The sequence below is a fragment of the Botryllus schlosseri genome, chromosome 7 (genome assembly GCF_051294905.1).
Source record: "Botryllus schlosseri isolate E-star chromosome 7, Bs_hap1, whole genome shotgun sequence".
Lineage (NCBI taxonomy): Eukaryota > Metazoa > Chordata > Ascidiacea > Stolidobranchia > Styelidae > Botryllus > Botryllus schlosseri.
Genome location: NC_137242.1, coordinates 19,284,141 through 19,309,540, shown reverse-complemented (window position 1 = coordinate 19,309,540; position 25,400 = coordinate 19,284,141). Strand labels below are relative to the sequence as shown.

At 40.8% G+C, this 25,400-nt stretch overlaps 1 protein-coding gene across 3 annotated transcripts; it reads right to left on the bottom strand.

Moving 5' to 3' along the window:
• Positions 1–5,959: 5,959 nt before the first annotated feature.
• Positions 5,960–25,089, bottom strand: LOC145442826 (organic cation transporter protein-like). Of its 3 annotated transcripts, XM_080320843.1 has the most exons (12): positions 22,594–23,989; positions 19,813–20,016; positions 19,161–19,312; positions 18,388–18,488; positions 13,870–14,024; positions 13,642–13,813; positions 13,082–13,202; positions 11,899–12,017; positions 11,619–11,836; positions 8,340–8,522; positions 8,144–8,282; positions 5,960–7,031 (listed from the first exon to the last, which is right to left on the bottom strand). In XM_080320843.1, the coding sequence occupies exons 3-12, from the start codon at positions 19,215–19,217 to the stop codon at positions 6,953–6,955; spliced, it is 1,344 nt and encodes a 447-aa protein (XP_080176969.1). In that variant the 5' UTR covers positions 19,218–19,312; positions 19,813–20,016; positions 22,594–23,989; the 3' UTR covers positions 5,960–6,952. The 3 variants fall into 3 exon arrangements, with proteins under 3 accessions (XP_080176969.1, XP_080176967.1, XP_080176968.1); XM_080320841.1 differs by lacking the exons at positions 19,161–19,312; positions 22,594–23,989 and adding an exon at positions 24,039–25,089; XM_080320842.1 differs by lacking the exon at positions 19,161–19,312.
• Positions 25,090–25,400: the final 311 nt, after the last annotated feature.

The following is a 25,400-nucleotide window of genomic DNA, read 5'->3' as shown; positions in this document are numbered from 1 at the left end:
ATTTCAAATCAGGGTACATTATTTTCCTACGTTGGCCACAGATTGCAAGTGCGAGACTATTCGGTGCCAATCATTTTGAAGACCGCGGACAAATCAATAATGAAGATCATTTTGTGCAAAAGTTTTATCGCATTTATCCAGCGCATTGATGAACGATCTATCTTGAACTGATCCGTCGAGGCTTGAGTTATATCTTCAATCGAATTAAATTTAATACAGAGAAGCAGATAATCTGTTCTAACAGCAGTGTAGCCTCCAGCGTAAACCAAACAGGCAAATTATCAGCAAGAGCTAGCGAACACACAAATGCTTTGATACACTACGTCTTAACCCCAACAATCAAACAATCATTGACCTAATCACCAAATGAGAGGAACAGAAATACGAAATTAGAGTTCACAGCAGACTTGGACAACTATAGATTAATCTAGTTGTCTAATTTCACTAAATTAGAGCGAAATCCCAGTAATTTAACTCTTATCTAATTTGTGACATGTTTCTATGCTCTAATTCTAATTCTAATCTAATTTATGAATTGTTCTTATGCTCTAATTCTAATTCTAATCTAATTTGTAAAGTGTTGATATGCTCTAATTTTAATTGTAATCTAATTTTTTTGTTTTCCTTCAAATGCCTATTTGACCGCGGTATTTTACAGCGAGTTAAAAATAATATTCCTCTCGCACAGGGAAATCCAGTGCCAAGCCACCATCGCAATACTTGCACCGTACAGAAATAGTTATTGTGCGACGCATAATAGCCATGCTAGTAAAGTAGCTTGTTTGTTGGTTTTATTGAACAATTGTGACGCTTATCGCCTGATAATGTTATTTGCGCAATGATAATAAATGATGTATTGTGCATTGATCATTATTCGCGTACTTCTAAATTTACAGATCAGATCGCCGGCTGCAAAATATGACCTCGTGGGCCGCGTGCTGATGACCTCCGGTATAGTGCAAAACGAGCAAAGCTTTGAATACAGACATCCATCATTGTCGTGGTTACGAGACTCCTCTGTGATTTGATATGAACTGAAGTTTTTGCTGTATTTATTTTTCATTCACAAGTTCATTCAATTTCCATGTTTTTCCGAATTCAGTAATTCTAATTCTAATTTTAATCTAATTTGGAAAAAGCAGTGGAGCTCTAATTTCAATTCTAATCTAATTTGGAAAAAGCTGTGTAGCTCTAATTCTAATTCTAATCTAATTTGGATAAATTGAGTAGCTCTAATTCTAATTCCAATCAAATTCGAAAAAGCTGAAAATTTTCTAGTTGTCCAAGTCTGGTTCACAGGTCATAAGCAATTAAAGCTTCGCAACGAGCGCATTTCGCACCACGTTTTGGCCGTATCCGCATCCAGGCCAAAACTTATGTCTTTATGTGTCCCGGCGACGGCGTAAAGGACGGTATCGAAAACCGTTGCACAGCCCTAGTTTAATGCAGCTCAATGGTCTCCGGTGGCTTTAAGCAACACTATAGGAATATTCTGCTCTTTCACAACTGCGAATAAAGTTGATTTATTTCTGTAATTATGCGTAGAAAAAATATCGGGTGCGGCAGTTACGACCGCGCTCTTTTCTGCCCTGCCTGTACCCGGTCCGAGTATAACCGACGCAAGTTAGACATTTCCAGAAAATTCAGTGTCAGACAAATCCGCAATGCGCGAAGACATTTTGTTGTTGCAAGAGATTTGGAAATCGCTTAGGTGGTCGTGGCCCAAATTTATACCGTTCTCTAGGCTCCTCATCGCCGACCTCACTAGTACGGTAGTGCATCGAAAAAGGCCAGACTTAAAGTGAGCCGTGCTACAAGTCGACAGCAGAGACCACGATGGGGGCGCATGGGAGCGAGAGAGACAGAAATTGGCTGCGAGCAAGAGTGAAAAGTCTTTCCCGAAGAATACGAAGTCAAAGAAATGAACATTACAATAAATTCGTGTCGTGTCGCACATAGCCTGAAAAAGGCGATAAGGGCCACTGTATTGTAACAATAATAATTTCCTTCGCGACGCATAAAACCTCTGCTCTATAGGATGCGATACTGTACGATATACATATGGTTTTAATTGAGAATTAACTTTTCCCAAAATGAATAAACATCTCCAATATTCTCGTCGCGCATGGCGCGAGTTATCTCATCGATAGACGTTATGTTTCTACGATGGCAATGGTCATTAAAATGTAGTCACAAAATGAAATTTTCAGTATATTCCTCCGTCATTTCTTAAAGAATGGTCCCGGTTAGTGTTGTGATCACGCCAGTATATAGGATATATAATATGTTTTTGTTATGAACTTGCGTTTTGAACCAACTGTGGGTGCAGCATTCCCTCAATTATATCGTTGACGTCACGAATATTCAATTGTGGCGTCATAGTGTATTGACATTGACAATTGAAAATATAGGGTAAATATAGCTCCTTTGACGAAATAGGCTTCCAACCCCTGTTATATACATGGACCAAAAATATCTTTAGCCAGGACTACATCGTCATGCAGCATTTCTACGGTCGGCGGTCATCATCATCAGAACATTTATTCCGTACCAATGATCTATATCTACGTACTATAGCTATTGAGCCGACTACTTCGAGGGTTCCAACCATCCCATACCGAGTACACCGGCTATATCGAGTGGTAATTGTCCGTATAGGCTCATACAGCATGTTGTTTTGAAGGTAAGCTATTAACAAAATCATGGCATAATTATACAACTTAAAAGACACATTTTTAAAAATAAAGGCTATTGTTTAAAACACTGTTTAAAACATGTTTAAACAAAGTGTTTTAACAACCATTTGTTTTGAATACCACCCGAGTACTATACAACGGTTCTAGTAAATCTGATGGTATACGGAAAAACAAACCCCAATACAGTCCCAACGCACCGCTGATAAATCAATGAAGTGTAATCGAGCACTATGTACGCGGGGCACGAACTCGATAGGTTTGAGCCCGTACTAGAAGGCTGTAATGCAGGGGTGGCCAAACTTTTCGGCCAAAGGGCCAAATGCAATTGACGAACTATTGCGCGGGCCACTAGCCGCGCGAAGCGCGAAAAATTATCGAGGATTATAAGTGAATAATACTGTTGCTTGAGTAGCCTATATTGCGGGTCTGCTGCATATCGCTGGGCTCAGTTTGCAAGGACTGGGCTATTCGGTGCCTAGACATATCGATATCGAAAGCTTCGGTCAACATGCCTCTATCATTTTGTGCCTAGGTTTCATCGTCGACGGTCTTTCTGCGAGTGCAAACACAAGGTCGCGTGTTGGATTACAATTTGTCTCGCAATTGCGCGAGTATATTTAGACTCAAACTGATACATCAGGCGTTCTTTTATTTTCAGAAGGGGGTTACAATATTAAAAGCAAGAAATCAATTGACAGCATATTGCGCGACGCGTGAACAAATTTCTTACTTTGGATACATCTATCGCAAATCATGCTGCTTTATTGTAATGTACGAAGATCTACCAAAATGTGACTGGCCCATGAATCCGCCAATGCGTCAGCACTGATATTTTAGTCATTGCATCTCAAGTGTTGCGGCCAGACTAATCAAATTTTTGATGGGCTTTGCAAGTTCACAATCTGTGCAATCCAGTTTTGATAATATTAGGCTACTACTTTCGGAAATTACCCCGCGGGCCACTAAAACCTTCTCGCAAGCCACATGTGGCACGCGGGGTTGGCAGCGTATTTTGAATTCGATTTCTACTTACATTACGACACTACGACTACATCCATTGGTATCACCTCATCCACTCCACAACATGTAGCTCAAGGTCATATGCACGTGAAAACGGCATTTCTGTGAAATAGTGATCACTCGAGGCATCGTGGCAAAGTATTATGAAATGGGTATGGCAAAGAAACGCAAAATTGTTTGGGTACGGTGTAACCAGTAGGGCTTAGCAAAATCGAGTACCTGAGTGATTCGATTCTGAATCACTTATTACGCTTCGAGCCGACTCGAGTATTCGAGTATCACTAATTATGACGTCACAACATAATGTACTACATCAGTGGTTCTCAAACTAGGAGCGCGCTCCCCTTGGGGCGAGTGAAAGCATCTGAAGAGGGGCGCGAAGCCACAGTTAACTGAAAATTTTCTCGCGCCTCGCACGATTTTCCTTCCGGCTCGTGGCGTTTACTCTTTTTATTGTCCGAATTTCAGATTTGACAATTCTCTCATCAATAGCCATAACCTTCAATGCTATCAAAGTATACGTTGGGATTGCTAGCATTCTGATTTCTCTCTTAAATATTTTGTGATATCACGATAAGGGAGGCTGAAATTTTTCACTATCAAAAAGGGGGGCGTGTCTAAAAAAGTCTGAGGACCTCTGTCTATATCAAAGTTCAAATGTGTACCTTTTATGTCACCACAAAGAACATAATGCCTAGTATCCGTCACATTAAAGATACTTTGGTATTTGTTCGACCATGCTAATTTCCAGAGGTGTTCAAAGTAGTCACCGTCGCTACTCAAGTAGAAGTAGAAGTAATGCCGGAATTTCTACTCAAGTAGAAGTAGGAGTGGGGGTTCACAAGTAAGTAAGTAAGTAGGTATTCTACGCCTATTTTTGCCAACAAACCTGAAAACTGTCAAGTAGAAGTAGAAGTAGTCTAAAATCATAACTACTTAAAAAGTAGTGTGAGTAGGAAAAATATATTTCAAGTACTTCAAAAAGTAGAAGTACTTCGTTACTGACCACCTCTGCCAATTCATTGCACTCCTTGACAATGATGTGGGATGATCATGACTTCGGAAATATTTTATTTCTTGTAACGTTTGTACAATTCTCGTTGGTAAATTAACTTTCAGTTGAGTGGAGCGTATAATTTCAGTACTCGAAAAAGTCATCTGTTACTACTCGACTCCAATCATTAAAATTAATACTTCGAGTACTCGAATCATTTTACCCAGACCAAGTAACCAGTGAATCATTCATAAAGATCTGAAGTCACGGTGAATCGGCCCCGAATATCCGACTGGTAGTTGAACCATTAAGGTACCTGATGACACCCAGATATATCCTGTTGACGGGACAGTTTTTGGGCCTATATTTCAAGTATCGGTCGGGACTCGAATCATGTAATGTAAAATGATTTGGGACATATTCAATACAAAAGGTGACTCAATTCAAGTCGAGGTACCATCCTTTTTAAAGGAAAACGACGTGACTCAAGTTGAATTACCGGAAAATCGCGACTCGAGTCATCACAACCCTGTATGTCGTCATTTCCAGTTATATGTTCATAAGTACTATGCAGAGGTGGTCAGTAACGAAGTACTTCTACTTTTTGAAGTACTTGAAGTAGATTTTGCCTGCTCGCACTACTTATTAAGTAGTCTTGATTTTAGACTACTTCTACTTCTACTTGACAGTTTTCAGTTTTTAGGCTAAAATAGGCGTGGAATACCTACTTACTTACTTACTAGTCAACCACCACTTCTACTTCTACTTGAGTAGAAATTTCGGCGTTACTTCTACTTCTACTTGAGTAGCGACGGTGACTACTTTGACCACCTCTGGTACTATGTCGTGTGGGGGGATAGCCGTCACCGACGCTGGTACACGAGATCATTATATGTCTCAAACTCAAGATCTAGTCAATTCACTGATGAGATAGCTGAACGTTATATATCTGACTTTTCGAACGGTATTCTATGGATTCGATCCTCCTGAATGAGATACACCAAAGACTTGCTTGTAAAACTGATCTACACGGCTTGGTCGCATGGCACTCTTGGTGGGTAGTGTGCGTACATACGAAACCGGTGGTTTCACTCTGACTCACAACTGACTTGGCAATTATGAACTTCGCTATCACACCCGGATCTCAAACGCATTTCGCTTGCGATGCCGTGCGTTTGGTTGTGTCCTCGCATGCGCAATCCTAGCTGCTGCATGTCGAACTGATTCAGAAGCAATATATTACGAACGCTTGCGGAATTTTTTTTGTATTGGAATTCATAATCCACACGGTTAATGTTGTGAAAGACATTGAGGCGATGGTGGCTGAAGAATAACGCAACGAAGATCACGCGACACTGACTAATAACAACGGTGGAGGTACACAGTAGCTAGTACATTTTGCAATCAAATTTCCCCGGTTTTGAAAACTCACCAGTATACATAGTGGATAAAATATAGATAACTAACCTACGGATAGATGCGCATCACGTGATTCACGGTCGAGTGATGCTACATCCGCAGATTTGTTGTCGCTTCATAGTATGAAACGGCAACGTAATTGCTAATCCCATAGATGACGACCCTAGCGGTCAAATTTATTAACGTTGATATTATTCGAAAGCTACAGTCGCGCTGATTCTGACAACACACAGCGACAACAAATCTGCGCATGTAGCACCACTCGACCGTGAATCACGTGATGCGCATCTATCCGTAGGTTAGTTATCTATAGATAAAGCGTTATTAGGTAACTTTAGATTCGCGCCAACATTTCAACACCATGCATATTAGATGTATTTATACGTATAATAGGTCCGCTCTTTTCAACACTGACAGTTGTAGGGGTGGCCAAGTTGACGGGAAGATGGCGGTTCGCGGTCGGTAATCGGACAATAGTCATGGTCATGATCATACTTCGAGTAACATCTATCGCTTTATTTAACGCGAAATTGTGTGCAATAATGACGAGTGGAATGTAAGAGATAACGAAGTTAGTAGATATAAGCAGGCTGGTTGATAGCAGTCATCAGTATTGGATTTGTTAGTGGCTAGTTGTAGTACATTTGCCCGACAAGTAATGTTATATCGAAAAAAAAACGCTCCCACCGGAGTGGCAAAATGTCAGACAAAAATGATTAAGCTTGGTGTTAGGATTAATCAAGCGCGACGCGTAAATGTCTCTCACGCGGTAACGCAATCGAAATGATCTGTTCAGCAGTCTTCCAATCAATGCATATCCAAATTACAATTGGATGGGTTTCTTCCCTAACATGTCTTCAGATTTCATGGATAGATCCCGGCACACGTTCAGACGATAAATTCTAAATGCAAAGAAACCAGCAGATAAAAACATATTGAGAGATACTTATGCAGATATTCTGGATAGAAGCGGAATTATTGAGATGCCCATCGTAAGCGTTAAGGTGCTGTCAGATCTGGAATTCCAATTCTGTATTGTCGTATCGACATTCGAATACGTTCGGTTGACAATCATCAGAAATACGGAGATGCCTGGGTCTCAGAGGTTGTTGTTGTTCGTGGTATTCATGGTGTATGTCGACTACTATGGTAATTTACACCAGACTGATTTTATTCATGATCATTCCGTAGATGCTGACTTATAGCACGACCTACTGCTAGGCTTTTATAAGACACATCTTACACGGAGGAGATGGCAAGGGGGAGCTTAGATACACCCCCAACATTCAGGTAGGAATTTTGGAGTCGACCGCGGTTGGACTCGAATCCACAACCAATTGGTGTTGCAGCTGTGGTTCTGGGGAGCTGTGAGTCTGAGAGGTTAATCGGGCGGTCTAAACTGTGCTCGTGGTCAGCAGGTTCGAAGCCCAAGATTGACATTGCAGCTAGATTTGCGCTCATCAACTAGTAGGCTACAAATATTAGATCGTTGTTTAATCACGGTAGTGGCTTGGCCAGATTTCGGGCGGAGATCATAAAATTGTAATATTTCATGGTCCTGAAACGTTGTGGAGTATGCTATGATAACAATAAATTTTCGAAGTCGACCCAAATCGAGCTCGGACCGGATCGAACCTCCAAAGTCTGATCGGTCGTACCTCTCTCCCACGTCTGGAGTTCGAGCAAAACTTTCATATTTATTGTGACAGGGTTGTGGATTTTATTGATGCATAGTCAGGAGTCGAGTCGTAATGAAATTTTGCTAGTTCCAAACCAAATGGAAATACCTAAACTGTTGCTTGTAGAGGGAATCGCAGTTAAGTGCAGCATCTTGACCACGAGACGTAGGCCTATTCGCAATCTAGTGATCATTCGGTAAAGAATAAGTCGTACCTGCACACAACCCAGTCACGGCAACAGGCTCATTGCGCAATTAGAAGTAGGCCTACTCTGATGTTATTGAAGCACCTTATACTCCTTTTGCATGCCAATTGCCCAAACATGAGGGATATACCTTTTGTTTGCGATTGCCTCTTCCGTGCTATCCGGCAGCGGCACGCCTCTCGTCTCGGGGACGAAGAAGATACACAGGAACCCTGCGCTCATCACGACACCTCCCATCAGCAAGTTGGGAAGAAGGGGACTAGTCTTGCCTGTCAATTCAATTCTAATGATATCACGGTAAATATCTACTACCAATCGAAACTCACCGATATACGCCAGAAATGGAGCGCCAAACCCACCGATCCGTGCGCAAAATGAGGCGACGCTTATGCTGGAACTTCGCTGCAAGGTTGGGGTTGTTTCCGCCGACAGAAAGTAGGCCACGTAGAATATAGCCGATATCGCGCCCTTTCCAATCATTGCTACGATGGTGCGAATTATCGAAAGCTCTGTAGCAATGATAGGAAATTATGTAATGTGATAAAAATTGGTTCGCCGGAAAAAGAAAATAATTATTGCTGAAGGATTCGAAATCAATGGTGGCAAACTATTCTGCTCAGATTGCCAAAGTCCAAGCAAAAAGATATTGTGAACAAATCTATAAACTATATAAAAATCGAATTAATTTCAAATTTGGAACCAGAGGATGAGATTGCTTAACCAACTAAGACGAAAGATGCAAATGGACTTTAATCATCACGAGGCACTTCGTTACATTGGTTTTATTTTGGATCTGGATCACGCATAGACTTACGTAGGCTACGAACACACGGCGGATAAACAAACTGACTCCAAAAGTAAACGTATTCCCGGCTTGGTCTATACAGCCTAGGGCAGTGGTTATCAACCGGGGTCCGTGAAGCAATTTCAAGGGGTCCGCGAAACCTCCAATTTTGAAAAAGGGTTGATAACCGAATTTGTATTTTTCTAAATTTAGATAAACCATCGAATCAGATTCGCTTCACAACTGCTAAAACCCCAGGACTCACGTAAAGAGAATGGCCGTCTGAGATGAAATATTCTATTGTGCAAACTCATTTTAATCGCCAAATTGCCACTAGCCTAGGGTTGCCATATTTTTGTGTAGCAAATTCAGGACACTCTTTAGCGCCTCCTAGCGGATTTTAAAATGAGGTGAAACACATTGGCCGTCAATATGACGTCACACTATCAAAGCATTGCCCATCGACTGTATACACAATACAGGAATGAAGTGGAACATAGGTCATGAATTGGCCAATCTGTAATGTGAGCTCTGGTGATTGCTACTTGCTAGGGTTAGCAATAGATTCCTCTACGGGCCGGATGAAATCATCTGGCGGGCCGTGTCTGCCCTGTCAGGATTGTGTATGACAGCCCTGCTATACAGTTACGTCGGTGCGGCTATCTGTTTATGTGCTTTAATCAGGTCCGAAACAACACCCCCCCCCAAAGCACTGATCTTGGGCCCACCATAGCGTAGTCGATGTAACTTGTTGGGCACTTACTATATGCTGTTATATTTTATGTATGAATTCTGTCAATAATATTGATTCTTCGATATATTAGGCTACTTTAAAATGCCCCAGCAGGTTGTACATCCGGTGATTTCCAACCTCTTATGCTCGCGACCTCATTTCCCACTTGAAAATGTTCCGTGGCAAAGCTCAAAACTTGATAAGCTGATTACTAAAAAAATTCAGCTTGCCCAAACTTACACACGGCATAGGAAGCTGATTACGTTCAACATCATCGCGATCTCCAGATAAAGGCAGGCGACCCCACAAGATTTGGAGCCACTCTATGTGATTGAAGCATCTAATCGGCCTTAACCAACTCTAGGAATATACCTTTAGCTTATAATTGCGATTACAATCAGACTTATTTCAGTAAATGATGGTTATTCATATTTATTTTGATTGCATTTTTTGGCGAGGGTGGTGCCTGAAGCCCATACTAATATCCTTATACGTTGCAAACTCGCGCGCAGCGCGAAGAACAATTTTGAATAGCATAAACCTGCTTGAAAATAATATTGTTTATGTTGATTTACGAAAAACTTTTGAGCCTTCTCCGAGACTTCAAAATTCCGGACATTTAGGTATATTTTAGAAATTCCTCCCGGACGCAGATTTTTCAGTGAAATTCCGGACATGTCCGGGAAATTCCGGACGTATGGCAACCCTACACTAGCCTACCGACACAAATATATTTCTGTTAAGAGATGTTTTGTTGGGGATTTGGAATAAAAAAATCCATTTTCTCCTGTGATAGACCTGACAGCTATTCCGAAATACCTTCAAGATGAGTTGCTAGATGGAAATTACTTGGTTGGACGTTATGTCGGTGCCATATGTTGCGATAATACCCAAAGTTGTCGTCGGAAGCGTTCCGCATTATTATTACATTCGCTACCGCCTATCTTTGTGGGAGTTACTGGCTTTCCGGCACTCGTTCATGTCAAATCGACGGCGCGGATTTTCGAGACACGGTCGTGTATTTCAAGAAACGGCGCTACAAAATTCGTTTTGAAATAATAAAAGACTTCCAAATTTTTATATAAATAGTATGATTTCATTCCAAGAAAGGACATTTTGTTGCTGTTTATCACTAGCCTACACTTAATATTTACACATCACAGATGACGATTGTACGATTATAGAGCTAAATTTTAACCTAAACTTTTGGGGTCCGCGGTGGTCCGTGACGGTCCAAAGGAGGTCCGCGAAGGCTAAAAGGTTTAGAACCACTGGCCAATGGCTTTACTCGAGAAATTACCTTTTAAATGATTCAATTATTTAAATTCCAAGCAACTTTTTGCGGTCGGGCAAGAACCAGAGTCAGGTCCCTGACCGTAAAATGCCCGGGTCTGCTCTAAATGATTCGATTGCTGAATTCACGGTGATAAACATCAATTGGATATTATTCTCTCTGGTAGCGAAATGCGGGGTGAAACTGTAACGTCATCTCGTGACAAATCGGCGGTTGTGGGATTCCGATTTTGCAACAGTTGGTAAATCGCGTTCGTGCTACTTCAAGTTATCCACATTTATAACGTACAGGCCAAGAGAGTCACTGATTCCGGTTGCTGTCGATTGAATTTGCCTTCATTTCTCAAAATTACAACGGCCCGCTAAGATAGATGTTTTTGGTGCAATTGTGCTTCATGATAGCCTACTTTGCATGATGGGTAATTGAAAGTTTTTGTGGCCGTCTTCTATGACAGTCTTACAATGCCGGGTGCTAAAATTCTTGAAATGGAATGGACAGGACACGTTTGGAAAACGGTATCTACCTACAATTCGTCAGCCGAAGAGCAATTCCTAAGCTTTATATCGTTAGCATAGATATCAGCCACCATATTAGTTGTTTCGTGATGTTATATCTAGGCCTACTCATGATGTAGTGCGCATCTAAAAAACGCAAGTCTAGGACCAACATTTGTAATTTCTGAATTTCATATATTCAACTCTCACTATAGAAAAACGTTCTTCCGCTGCAGAAATTACTCATTTTGCTTGGTATTGTCAGTAACGGCCACTTTTTTCACTTTAGTTGAACCTCACCTTCGGCGGTAAGAAAGGGTAGGATAAAACAGGATGAGCCGCAGAGGAACATGAGTAGAAACGCTGCCCTTGGACGGCCTGAAAACCTCACCGCGTAGTACGCGGCAAGAAGAGCTGGGAATTCGGACACTCCGGCAAGGCAAAGGTTCATGAATCGGTTATCGCTGAAGCTGGTGGAGTAGAGTGAGATGGCGTAGTATGACAGACCGGTCACAAACCTGAATGTGGTGTATGGATTATTAACAAGCTTCTCAATTTTTTCAAACGAAAAGGAATATACCAGACGAAGAAGACAGACAGGCATCGCATACGCAATTTAGTAAAAAGAAGAATTTTCAGCGTTTCCTTAACACTTGATGGCTTTTCTTCCTCTTCTTCTTCGCCTTCAAACATTTTCGTCTGAGGCAAAAACAGAATATGTTCAAGAATTCAATGTTTTCAAACACGAAAAGCCATTTCGTTTGCACCGCGAACAAAAATCGTGTTTTTCGCCGACCTCCAACAATGTGTATGGTGCACATCAGGTAAATGGCGCTTTGTTGTACTCCCATATTGGTATATGTGATGCGTTTTCACAGTTCGGAATGCGTGCTAAAGCAAAACTTGGTATCAGATAGAGCCGGTGACCTGATTTGTACCGTAGGTTCTGGTTTCGTGTGTCATGTGTGTATATTCACTTTCACACCTGTATATCAGGGTGGTAGTGGTACACGCTAACACGGGTGGAAATACATACCATTTTGACTAGGAATGTATGGTATGTCGAGTACACCTATTTTACACCTATGTAGTTGTAATGTATCCTATTCGAGTCACGCTTTATGGTGACCCAATTTTTCTTAATGGTTGATAGATTTCTCTTTGTTTACATTGGCCGTTGTGTATCAGGGTCGTGGATTAATTCAGTGGTTCGCAAACGTTTTAGGGCGCCAGCGTAAGTGTATAAACGTCTGACGACCCAAGCCTCGCACATCGACAAAATGCGATTTAAATGATAGCATGCTACCTCTTTTGGCCATGTACGATATAACCAAGGTGCGGCCACTGTGGCATGTAGGTTACACAGTGATTTATTACTGAAATCATTGATTCAGTATGCTCGAGGGCACTGAAATTCATCCTTCCAAGTATTTTCAATATTATAGTGCGCTTTGTTGAGCGTAATGCGTATATCAGTGATTCCTAACCCTTTTACAGTTACGGACAATCAAAGACTAAGCAAAACCACGCATTGAACAACGATGTACGCCGTTCGCGACATACTTGGGCATGTTATAGGTACTTTTAACGATTCTTCTGGTTCGAGATTTAAGAGTCCAGTACTTCAAATTTGCGTACATTCATACCCTTCGTACCCAAATAACACGCTTCAACACAAAATATGCAAGAATCAGCTCGCTTTCGCACCTGACTATCCCAGTCACTTGAGGTGTATGGATGGACATTGTACAACAGACATATACCTTGGTAAACTCATCGATATTGAACTCGCATTTGTTTTGCTTTGCCATCTTTTTCAGCTCGGCTATACCTTCTCGCGTGCGACCTTTAATCATTAGCCATCTAGCAGATTCCGGCAGAAGCCTGTCAATGTCAAAAATGTGTTAGAAGATTAGCTCTCACCAGGATTGCGATTGCGCGGGTCATTTTCCTGGTAAAATTGATATTTTCTTACAAGTCTGTTCGCGCCCAACACGTAACACATGCTTGTTTCTCGCTAGATATTTGGCTAGTCAAGTTAGGCCAGGTCACTTAAGCGCACCCGAATGTGAAATCGAGTACGGATAGAGCGAAGAAAAGGCGACAGCAATAGACTAACACAATAATTCGCATTTTATCATTGTTTGCCTGTGAAACACAAACCAAGACCACAGGCCTATTATACGGGAGCTCATTCTAGTTATTACAAAAATTCTATCGCATTCGGTTATTACAAATGCCGTTGTGAAATCATGATAGAAAATGTGACAGATACTGAAATAACCATGGAACAATATGATTGGACTCATATACCACTACTCACCAGAACGTAGGGAGATAAAAGAGAGCGCTAGTCGCAGAAATAGCCCACAGGAAATGACGCCAATTTCGGAAAAAGTATCCCAGACCAGCATCGATGATATATCCTAATCCAAAGGCGAAAAAAGATGAAATGGCAATAAAGTTCCTCCAACGTACCGCGATCACTTCCGAGGCTGCAATACATAGTTTTCATGAACAAACCACCGACTTTTTCTCACAGCCAACTTACCCAGCACGAAGGCAATAACGAAGTTCACGAGCTGGGCGCAGCCGGCGAGAAAATTGGCGATCGCATAGCTATAATATTCCCACGAGACGGCGGCGAACATCGTGAAAAGAACTTGAGTGACAGACGCGCCTATGAACACCGGGCGTCGGCCAACCCTGCCAATAATACATGGCGTTGTTATCATAGCGAAGACTCGGCTAATAGGTTTGGTATATAGGGATGAATTAGGAATTGGTTTATCTAAAATGATTCATATGGTAGTCTGCATGTATGGAGCCACACGATCCGCATATTACAGAAGACATTGTTGAGTAAGGAACATTCTCCAGACCGTTCCATTGTCTTGAATTCTGGATTTTTATGCCAATTATATAATTCACAATTTTACCAAACATCGTTCAGTAAATATATAAAACCGCCAGTCAGCACATGTAAATTCATGTTTAACGAAAAGCAATGAAATATAATATGAATCATCACTGAAAATGTCTGTAAATGGCATCTGAATGACGAAAACGGAATTATGTTGAAAGGACCATTACACATAGCGACTCACTTACGTTAGAATTAGAAGGGGATATAAGGCTTGAAGTGACCCATTTTATCTCCCCGTGCCAAAATTCACTTTGTCGTTTTAAAAAATACCCGAAATGTGATCTTCTACTAGTAATATCAAGGAAATTGTTACAAACCCCGTAACACTTTATTACTCTTATTAAAATTTCAGAGTAGATCTTATCAACTGCCGAAGTCTTGTGCGCCATGGACTAGAACGCAAACACATTAAGGCGAAGGGCTACAAGGCGATGCTGTAGAATAAATTACGATATAATACCAAGGTTGAGCATTAGTACACTGAATCCATAACACTTTCTTCGCGGCGAGACAACAGTGTGGAAATCATACGTGTTTCATAAATTTAAAATTAAATATGAATTAAAAAAAATCCCAATTTTGTCCAGTTGAAATATTCGTATCCTTCTTCACTGTCTTATGACAATACCGAATGAATTATTCCGTTTTGTCTAATTGGGTTTCCAGTAACGTTTCACTTGTCATGCCGATGTGGAGTTATCTTATCGCATCTATTGTTTTGTGGTAAATCGGGCATGTTCCAACGACTCCTTCCCTGTACATTCTACGATCAATGGTAAAAACCAGGTATGCAAACAACGAGAGCCCAAGTAAGCTTGCGGAAAAATACATAAACTTGTCCCACGTTACTCATAATAGGGACTCGAAATGAACCGTGATGACGTTTGCCCTTAATCCAGCGCTCCTTTCACGGAAGAGCTGCAGTCATTTATCACAACACATGTGGTACTTGATTACCACCATTACAGTATTTTCCAGTAACCGTAATCGTACCAGATCACATCTGAGAGAATTCCAAAGTAATGCAACCAGTGTTGCCACTCTAGGTTTCTGGAAAAACACAAGATTATGTCGTGAAAAAACACTAGATTACTGAATTGCTGGAAAGATTTGCCGTTGCCAAGTAATCATAATGACCAACGTACAAATCCATAGTTAAGAAGTGTTCCGCACATGAATTCAATCCATATGTATGATATACTGCATGATTATTCAACGAGAATTAATGAAACGAATTCAACAGGGTAAGATAAAAATCAAATATTGTCGCTTTCGAATTGTACGGCATCATAAAAATTATCTTTCGATTGTAGACCATCCATCAAACATAAGTATCTCTTGTGTGGCATCTTGCTCACTACCGTACATCTTCAACCAAACAACGGGGAGGTATTCATATGCAGCATACTCCATTCCCACGCATGCAGTGGAATGTGGCAATGACGAGAGATTCGTCATGAGCTTCCTCAGTACAGTAAAGGGAATTTTAATTCGCTGAATCCATTGTGCACAGATTTCAATTTTTGCCAAAATTCTGTTTGATGGCATTGACTGATAACCTGCAGCTCATTGTGCGAATTTGCCAAAGCAGCCCATTCTTCCGACAAATCATGAAGTTCATCAAATTAGATCACAGAGGTCAATTGCACAGCTAGAGGAATTATTGATTTTTGATTTTCTTTATTCTGATAAGGCTGTTAACGGATTCGATATATTCAATTACGAAACTATGCTGTCCTCGGCAAATGAAAATCTTGCCCGAATCTGCATGAGTGAGTTCAACAAGAAACGACAGAGCATCAGAGCGAAATCGCTCTTCATTTTTTCCGAGGCTTTCGCTCATAAGTACGGACCCTGTTCATAGCGCACCCTGTTACGTGATATTTGCTTGTTACTGCACCACCACATATAATTGTTGAAAACAAACACAGCCAGAGACACCAAATCGCCTTATTAGCGATAAATTTAGCGTATAATTTAGCAGTCTATTGTTAGAATATTCATTGTTCGCACAATTGCAGAAAAACACTAGATTAGCAAAATTGTGCGAAAAAAAACACTAGAACACTAGGACGACCGAAAAAACACTAAATCTAGTGTTAAAACACTAGGAGTGGCACCACTGAATGCAACATAATGGATTATTTTGCACATATATATAATTGACTTTGTGAAAGGGCGATTACGGATCTTTTTCAAATTAGTTGTAATATTACTCTAATAGTAACTGAACAAAAACAGTACGATATATTAAGATATTGACAATCGAAACTTTGTATTGGTAAACCTCGCTGCTGATTATTACATCACGAACCATGCTCAACGATTGTTCGTAATGATTTTTCCACGACTGTTCGCGTACTGATTGTCAGTAAATAATCGACGTCTTTGTGCTCCCTATATCTATCATCAGGGACGGAAATGCCGAACCCCAATACTACTGTATGGTGCGGGGTAACAATCTCCAAGTGGACCCACAATTATTCCAAATATCAACATAAAGCATAGCATTTTGTGTACAGCATGTCTGTTTCTGGTTCTCTGTATTTCTTGATTTCTATATGGGTCCCAGATCCCTACTTCAAAATGAAAAAGGGAGACTTTACCGATATGAATCCGACTCGATTCCCGGTAACTATGGAACGGTGATATCGCTTGAGGACGTTGGAATGATTTATAATCGGATCGTATTATCAGCCGGTACGGGATTAAAGGGCAGAGGCATTCCGGCGCCGGCCATTTACAAACCACAGGCAACAGGACACACCAACACGTGATGGTGAATGTTCGACCAACACGCGACTGCGCGAAGTGCGCTGCCAAAATGATCGGTAGCGATAACATTGGCCGAAATGGCCACATCATGTTGGTCGAATCCGTTGGTAGTGATATGCCCTTACGCCGAATAGTCCTGTCATTGCAATCGGACAACCGTCGTAGAAATGCAACTCGCAGAAGAAAATAATGGTCCCTGGACATATGAGCATTGAGCATGCGACATTATAGCATGCGACACTTCGGCATGTGACAATTGGGCATGCGAAACATGACCATCTCCGGTCTAATATGCTGGTACCCATATAATTGATAACATTTTACGCATGACGCGAATAGACAATGAACGTGCACCGGTTTATTGTAACATCGAGCCAGACGAATTAGGTGCATAAGTAAGCCGATACAAAGTCAAGAGTTCGCCCGTTCCCAATCAGCATTGTTTGCAAATCGCGGACTTCGCTACGCAACGAGTCCACCTGTTACTGAGGGTGGGACAGGGCGCAATAATCCATAAAAGTTAGGAAACGAAGCCCCCGTAAGCAGTGGTAATTACCCTACGGGGGCTGAAGATCAGCATTCATGTTTTTTTGAGAAGGGAGGCTACGACGTTTCTGCCTGTTACAAAAACGCCATAACGCGCAATATCCTCATTCATTAACACGATTAACTTTGGTGTTACGCCTATACGAGCTGTTCGGAAACTGTTGAACAGCTTACCTGACATTGATGACAGAAATTATAGATCGAGCGATTATATGTCTGCGTGCAGTCTTACCGGTGTTATATCCCAGTTTTATAAGTTGAGATTCCTGGCTGGTGAGTAACTGACGGCTTGGTAGGCAGATTAACAAACATATAAACATAAAAGGGTATCTTATTGACAATAAAGGTAATAGTGACAATTAGACGTTGGGTTTTAAAAGGTTGAAAGTCGTATTCATAATCCTAAAAGATTTGAATAAACCGTGATATATATTATAGCCAGTAGAGAACTATACCATTTCCATCTTACTTGTGTACGAAGTGGAAATTTGTCAAGGAATCAGAATGGTACAAGTACAGCAATATTAAGTTTGGCATAGTATCGTATTTTCTCCATTCGCATTCGCATAATGCGGAAATTGCACTGCTCCACACCCCTGGTAGAATTCTCCATGTAGATTGGTGTATTCGAATCGTTTCCACCCACTGGAATGGGTGTGACACCAATAATTTTGCACCAGAAAGTGCTGATTTGCATCTAACGTTATGTTGGAGATCTGGTAAATTCTCCTGCTTTAGAAGCTATTTTTGAATTGTTATTGGTTAATTCAGAAAGACCTTCTAAACACGCTGAATGAACGTGACAGTTTGCAAGACTATTACCTGTCGCCCAAGCTTCCAGTGAATGAACCTAGCGCCATTCCTGCTTGCACTGCGGCCACCGACACGGGAACCATCCACGAACGGTCGCACACCATCTCAAACTGTAGCAAAAGCGATGATGCAGTAAGAAGGACATTAATGGATGCTACACACGCAAAAGTCCGTAACTTGATGCATTACCCGTCATCGAAATAGCATATTCTGGAATTTAATCGAAGTATACAACAGGCCTGTTGTGGCATATGCAGTATGAAAGCATGAACGGAATTGTGATTTTAATATGCCGATTGCTACATCCTTATTCTCAAAATTCGTTATTACTCACGTACTGTCACAGTAGCATGAGCATGAGCAGAGCATGTGCGTGTGTAGACAGTGCGGTATTTACACATGACAATTACTTGTCAAGTCATACAAGACACTTTCGTTACATAATCAATACTGCATCCTATGTCATATACTTATATAGTCCAATTAGTCATCGTTGGTGCTCAAGCAAAAATAGAAGATGCAATTCTGAAGTAAGTAAGGTAGAAGTAGAAGTGGTCTATAATAATAACCCATTGAGTACGTTCTACAGGCAAGCTAAACCTACAAAAGAACCCATAGAAGTAGCAATTTACAGGTAAGCGAAATGTGAGTATTTTTTGCCACGATTTCTTCCCAAAAACTGAAAACCATAAAGTAGAAGTAGTGTAAAATAATAACACCTTAATAAAGTAATGCAAGTAGAAAAAACCTAGACTTGAGTCCCTTGAAAAAAGTAAAAGTACTTCGTTACTGTCCACCTCTGTCCATTGCCGGAATGAGACCAGTAATTTGACATCCATTTACACCGACTTCTGGCTACATCGCTGTAGCAAATGAATTTGCATCCACGCCTTTGCACTTTGGGAAAGAGTTATCAAATTCGCACTTCCGATCGCTGAAATGAGTCGATTTCTATTCGCAGATTTGCGGAATCATCAAATGAACGCAATACTAGCTAGTCCCCGCAAAGATGCGCTAAGACAAAATCAGGATTATTCTACAGAACATAGTCTATTGGCAATGTGGAGGTCAAACGCTGATAAATTGGTAGCGTGCGCAATAATGCGATGTCTATATCCCTCAGATCGAGTCAACCAGGGATATTTAAAACTAGTTCTAAAACCAATGTCATCTGAGTCCAATGAGCACAGGCAACATCTCGCCCGAGTGCACGCAGTGATCGATATCATACGGCTTGTAATCAGAAAAAACAAACATCGAGGGTCGGCTGGAGTGGCGCACTGATGTCATCTGAGCGATCATACTACATTACGCAATATTAAGTGTATCGCAGTACACTGTATATTATGTGTCTGTAATCTCTATTGTAAGGTCCTTAGATAAATAGATATCATCGTTATAAAAACTAATCCGTCTGAAGGATGCAACGCTTACGTCGGCGATAGCCGTAGTTTGGCCTTCTTCCAAGTAGAAGCGATATCCGAACTGACATCCCACGGTCTTGTTCGTGGTTGAATTCACCCAGGAAACGGACGAATAGTCGAGGTCGTACATTCTACATTGACTTCGTGTCAAATCTCCTGACGGACTCTTCTCCATTGGTATAGAATGGTTTAAGAGCTCTTCGTACATCCCAGCCTACAGAATTGAAAACAGTACCTTCTGTATAACTGACAAATGACCATATATATGTGAAAGCTACGTTAAAGGCATGCCATTCGTGGTAGCCTGTTATTCCAGAATTACGGGTAACGAATACTTCTTGTTGATGATATATTCGCTAAATGATTTTCGACTGATTCTGGTCGGTAGCGATCAATACGGAGTTATTGTTTCGTGTATAACATGTTATAGGACAAAGGTTGCCAACCTTTTTGGCACCGTGGCTCCTTTCCAAACAATTGTAAAATCAATAACCGCCTGTTTTTTCAACATTTTTGAAAAAAATCAAGCATTATTTTAATTAAAAAGCTGGTTTATATTTAACTCGTAATTAAAATGATAAAGTAATAAATACTTTTATAACGGATATGGTAAATGATATAGATACAATACACAATAAACACGATAGCACATGAATTAGTTATTACATATTCTATTAATTTCATGGCTGAGCTTGTTTCTGCTATGGTGATGGGAAGCGCCTATGTCGAATATAGGGCACTGCGCTGCTTTGTCTTCAGAAGTAACATTTGTGAAAACCCACATTCACGACAATTTGTTATTGGGAACTCAGGCAGCGGCAATCACATGAGAATTTCATAGGGCTTAGCGCATGATTTGATTAGTATAACCTAAAATGCGGACAATACGTTCTCAAAACTCAATATAGGTTGCCGTCTCTTCTAAACTTCATATAATCGTTTTTAAATTAAATCGTATTCTATTCATTTCGTTACAGGGGAGTAAGTAGAATTACAGATGATGAATATTTCCATTGCCCCTCAAAAAGGGACATGCGCCCTCCAGGTTGGTAACCCATGTTATAGGTTATTGAGGAGGACGAGTCTTAGAAACTGAGCGGTTTAGATTTTGGTATGCACATCCGGGATCGATGCCATGACACATGTATGTACTTCTAAGACATCAGCTAACATTGATATCGATTTAAATATCTTTTGATATAGTTTGATGATGATTATATTGGCCATTGGATAACCCGGCGACCAGGCCCGTAACTGCCGCACCCCAAACCTCCGAATTGGGGGGGGGGGCGAGCTCGAAGGGGGCCCAAAATTATTTCGTGAATTAGCATAAATTATATAGTATTTTTTGAAAATTTATGCGACTTTTTCAAAACTTTTTCGCGCCTCGCGCGATTTCAAGTTGCCGATTATCTTGATTTTTGGGTACTCTCCCCCCACCAAAAATAATACGCAAGATTTATCGAAATGGGCTTATCGGCGTTTGACATTACCGCGCCACGACGCACCAAGACATAAAGTAAGCCATGTAACATGCGACTCCAAGAAGTGTGCCAGAACGATCGGCAGCGAGAAAACCTTGGCCGTGAAGGACTGCACTAATGCTGACCGAAAACTTCGTTATATATACAAAACACCGTATTGGCAATCTGAACCTCACAAGACAAATACCATCCCGCAGGGAAAAATTATATGCCAGTGAAGAAATACCAATTTCAAATCGTGTGCGTCTTGTAGTTTCGTATAGCCTACGTTATATGGCGATTCTATATTTTTGATATAGCAGACAGAGGTCACGAAATAACATCATGTTAAGGAGTCATACCAACGGGCCCTACAGTTTCCAAGACAGCTCACTCATCTCTACCGGTAAATCTGATTACGTGAACAGAGAGGACAAGAAGTTGATGGCAATATGCAATTCCCGATCTTATTGACCGATTTTATCATGAATTTTCGCTAAGCAGTACAACTCATTTCGTGGCAAAAGCGAACAAGGTAATGGGGATAGGTTTATCAATTATCACCCTATGGGAGCCCAAGACCCACGATTTTTTGCGGGGCCCGACGAAGTGCTGTTTCGTTCCTGCCAACGGGTATACGCCCGAAGATGTTTATTAAACATTGTTTAATTATAATATTGAGGGGTCCTACCTTTTCAAACACACCTCACTCAGCTCTACCTGTAAATCTGATTACGTGAGCAAGAGAGAGGATAAAAATTGATAGCAACATATATGCAATTCCCGATCATATTGACCGATTGAATCATGAATTATAGAAAATTTTCGCGCTTCGCGCGTTTAGGCGAGAAAAGCTGACCCATTAAACGGCCCCCAATTGATAGGATAAGTAAGTAGCGGCAATTAGCGAACAGCCAGAGGGGCGTCTGGGGGGCTTCGTCCCCCAGAGGTTGGGTTCATCAACATATGGGGGGCCCAAGACCAACGTTTTTTTTTGGGGGGGGGGCTGGCGAAGTGCTGTTACGGCCCTGCCGGCGACCACTCCACTATTATGGATGTACTTCTCCATAACTGCATACTTGAAAAAATGCAGCCAATTAATAGCTTTGTTATCAATCATGGAACACATTGTCGGCACAAAATCAATCAAGCGGAAGAAATATTATTGGCGTAATATTATCTATTAACCAAATGACTTCATAATGCTGAATTGTGCAACATATGATACGAAGTATGCGGGTGGAATCAGCCTGATTCATTTCGCAGCGTGTAAGACAGGGCTCCGTTTCATCACAACGCCGCGATTCTATAGCGTGGGATCGGTATACCTTTCGTCCTTCCTCTTGGTCTTATGATAATTTATTGACCGAGTATGTTCGAGCCCCTTTGCATGCAGATGGGATACTTTTCATTGTTCGGCGCTAGTAGTATTCCATTCAGAGCTGTAATTCCCCTTCGTAGTGTGCAGATAATGCTTAGTAAAAACAGTTATTTTAGTGCATTTACTAGAAGATAAGTTTCCCTACCTGCCTAAGTGATGGAGTTTCTGCGTTAAAATATGTGACCTATTTCGACGGAAAACCTGTTTGTTAATATACTTTCCAAGTTACGAGGGTTTGTGTTCAGCTACACAGGAAACCTGATTCGGCGAGCACCGAAAGAAGTTCATGGGGTCAAGTACATTTCCGAGTATGTCGTGAATCGCAATGAATGGGCGGACGATATTGAGTTAAAATAATGGGGCTTTATATGGCCAGCATGTGAGCGTTTGGTCCACGATGTCATTATTTGTGATTATTACCTTTAATCAGTCATCGAATATCAATATAAGCATTTCGCAGGAAGTCGTTTAAATGCATTGCAGCTATAGCGATGATCACGAAATCCGAAACAAGTTTTCTCACCTAATGCGCCAAACATGCAATTTATTTAACTGTTTCGTGACATATCGCGACGTGCATAGAAATCACCATTTACTTTTGATTCTTATATGAAAAGTAAAATTAAAGAGTGTAGTATTGCTAGGAAAGCTCCCTGTTCTTAATTTACACAATCATGCATTTCGAATACGGGGCGGTGCGCTGAAAATCACGACAATGTAATTAGGAAATCGAGTGCAGTATCGGGCGCAAATGCGTCCGTGTCAAGCATCGTAACTGATGATTTATTATCACAGCTCGACAATCTATAAGTCAGTGGTCTACCGCAACGCAATGAGGTGCTCTATAGTCTACTCTACAGCATGTTAAAAATCACGTTCCTGTGTAGTAGCCTTAATCCCAATGAACTGGTCGATTCGATGCTACTAACGACCATAAAGCTACATGTTGAAATTCTACAAATATGGTAAACAGAAATTCATCACCTGCTAGAAATCATTGTTAATCGTTATGAAAATTCTAGTCAGTTGGTAGCAGACAGTGATTATTCCTTACACGGCAATGTTGGGTATGTCGGCCAACTTGTCTTGTTTTATATGCCATAATATCAGTTTCACAATGCAATGATTAACTAGTATGTTAAATGCTATTATTCCCCACGCCGACATGAAATATGCATTCACAGCGGGCAGATTCAATAAGCAAATAATAATGTTATATCAGGGCAATGCGGATGCAGGATATAACATAGTGTTTATGCAGCAGCAACTGCATATATGTATGAATATGGACAATTAGACATTTGATAAGGAATGTCTGAAGTAGGCACTTTAAAATCCACATCCGACTGGTAGTTACTACAAGTCGTAGAAAGTATAAACGTCATTGCTCACCTGTAGTGACACATTTATGGCTGTAGATGGTAGCTCACAGTGGAAGTCCGCCTCATAATGGGAAAACACAAAATGCAACAGCATCAAAGCATTCGGTATCCCTCCTAGAAAGACAATGACGTACAGCACGCGATGGTACCATCCGAAGTTTGATCCAATATGCTCAAAGACTTCGTCAATTTTCATGTTGTTTTGATGAGTTTATAAGCTAGACACTGATTGAAAAAATAATACCAGAAGGTCTCAAATTGAAATTGCGGTGGTGGAAACGTAAAACCATAAACCATCGACGCTATATTGTTGTCTGCACAAGACACAACAATCGTGATGACTAAATGGCATTTGAAAGTATAGTTTGATATCTCTACACTACATGCCTCTAACTATAGCTCCATCTTACACTGCTCAAGGTCAAATTTGTATTCAATCCTATACGACCAAGTTCACCGTACACCGAGAAGACAGTTTCCCCTTACGAAAGTCTGCGTGCTCACACAGACGAGTATCGCTATGAATTTATTTCTGTAACGGGACATGCGTAATTTGAAAATTCAATGTACGATATATCGGCATCGGAAAGTAAGGAAAATCTCTTTAGATGATCCATGTGTACACACCAACTTTTGCACACCAAAGCATGATACCATTTTTCAATACAGTAGAATATCCAGTGCATCTCAGCAAGAGTCGACACTTTCCAACAACAAAACATGCCTTGATGAGTTTACGGCTAATACTACATCTGGACGTTTGACGGTCAACTGTGAGTCTCTTCTGGTAATTAGTATTTGCTTTGTCGTAAAGGAAATGTTATTGACGATTATGTCATGCGTTGTAATGACGTTGCCTCATCTAGATTGTAATTCCTGTAAACTCAGATGGCGCTTACTTGCGTTCGGAGATCGAAAGTTTTACATAATATATCCTTGGCTCTTTTTTACAGCTTCCGATGCTCAGGGCATACATTGCGATTACTGTAACAATGCAGTGCTATCGAATACGATTAAAGAAAAATCTAGCAGTATTGTCGATTACAATTCAGATTGCACCTGGAAAAATTAATCACGATTATCGATGATATCATTTATTTTGGTGTGTCAATGTTGGGTCTAATATACATTCGTGGAATGGATTTAGATGAGGCTACATTATAAGGGAATATATTTTCACAACGATGGCGATATTTGCGTATTAATTCATAATATATCAAATGCACAACTTCTTCTCCGATGAATTTCCCCCTCTACTATACGAATTTTCGTTCTACTCGTGCAACCCATGCCAACATTCTGTAAAAAAGTGTGACTGATGGTAGATTGAAATATCGAGAATGGTGAGATAACATTGGGTGCACTCTTCAAG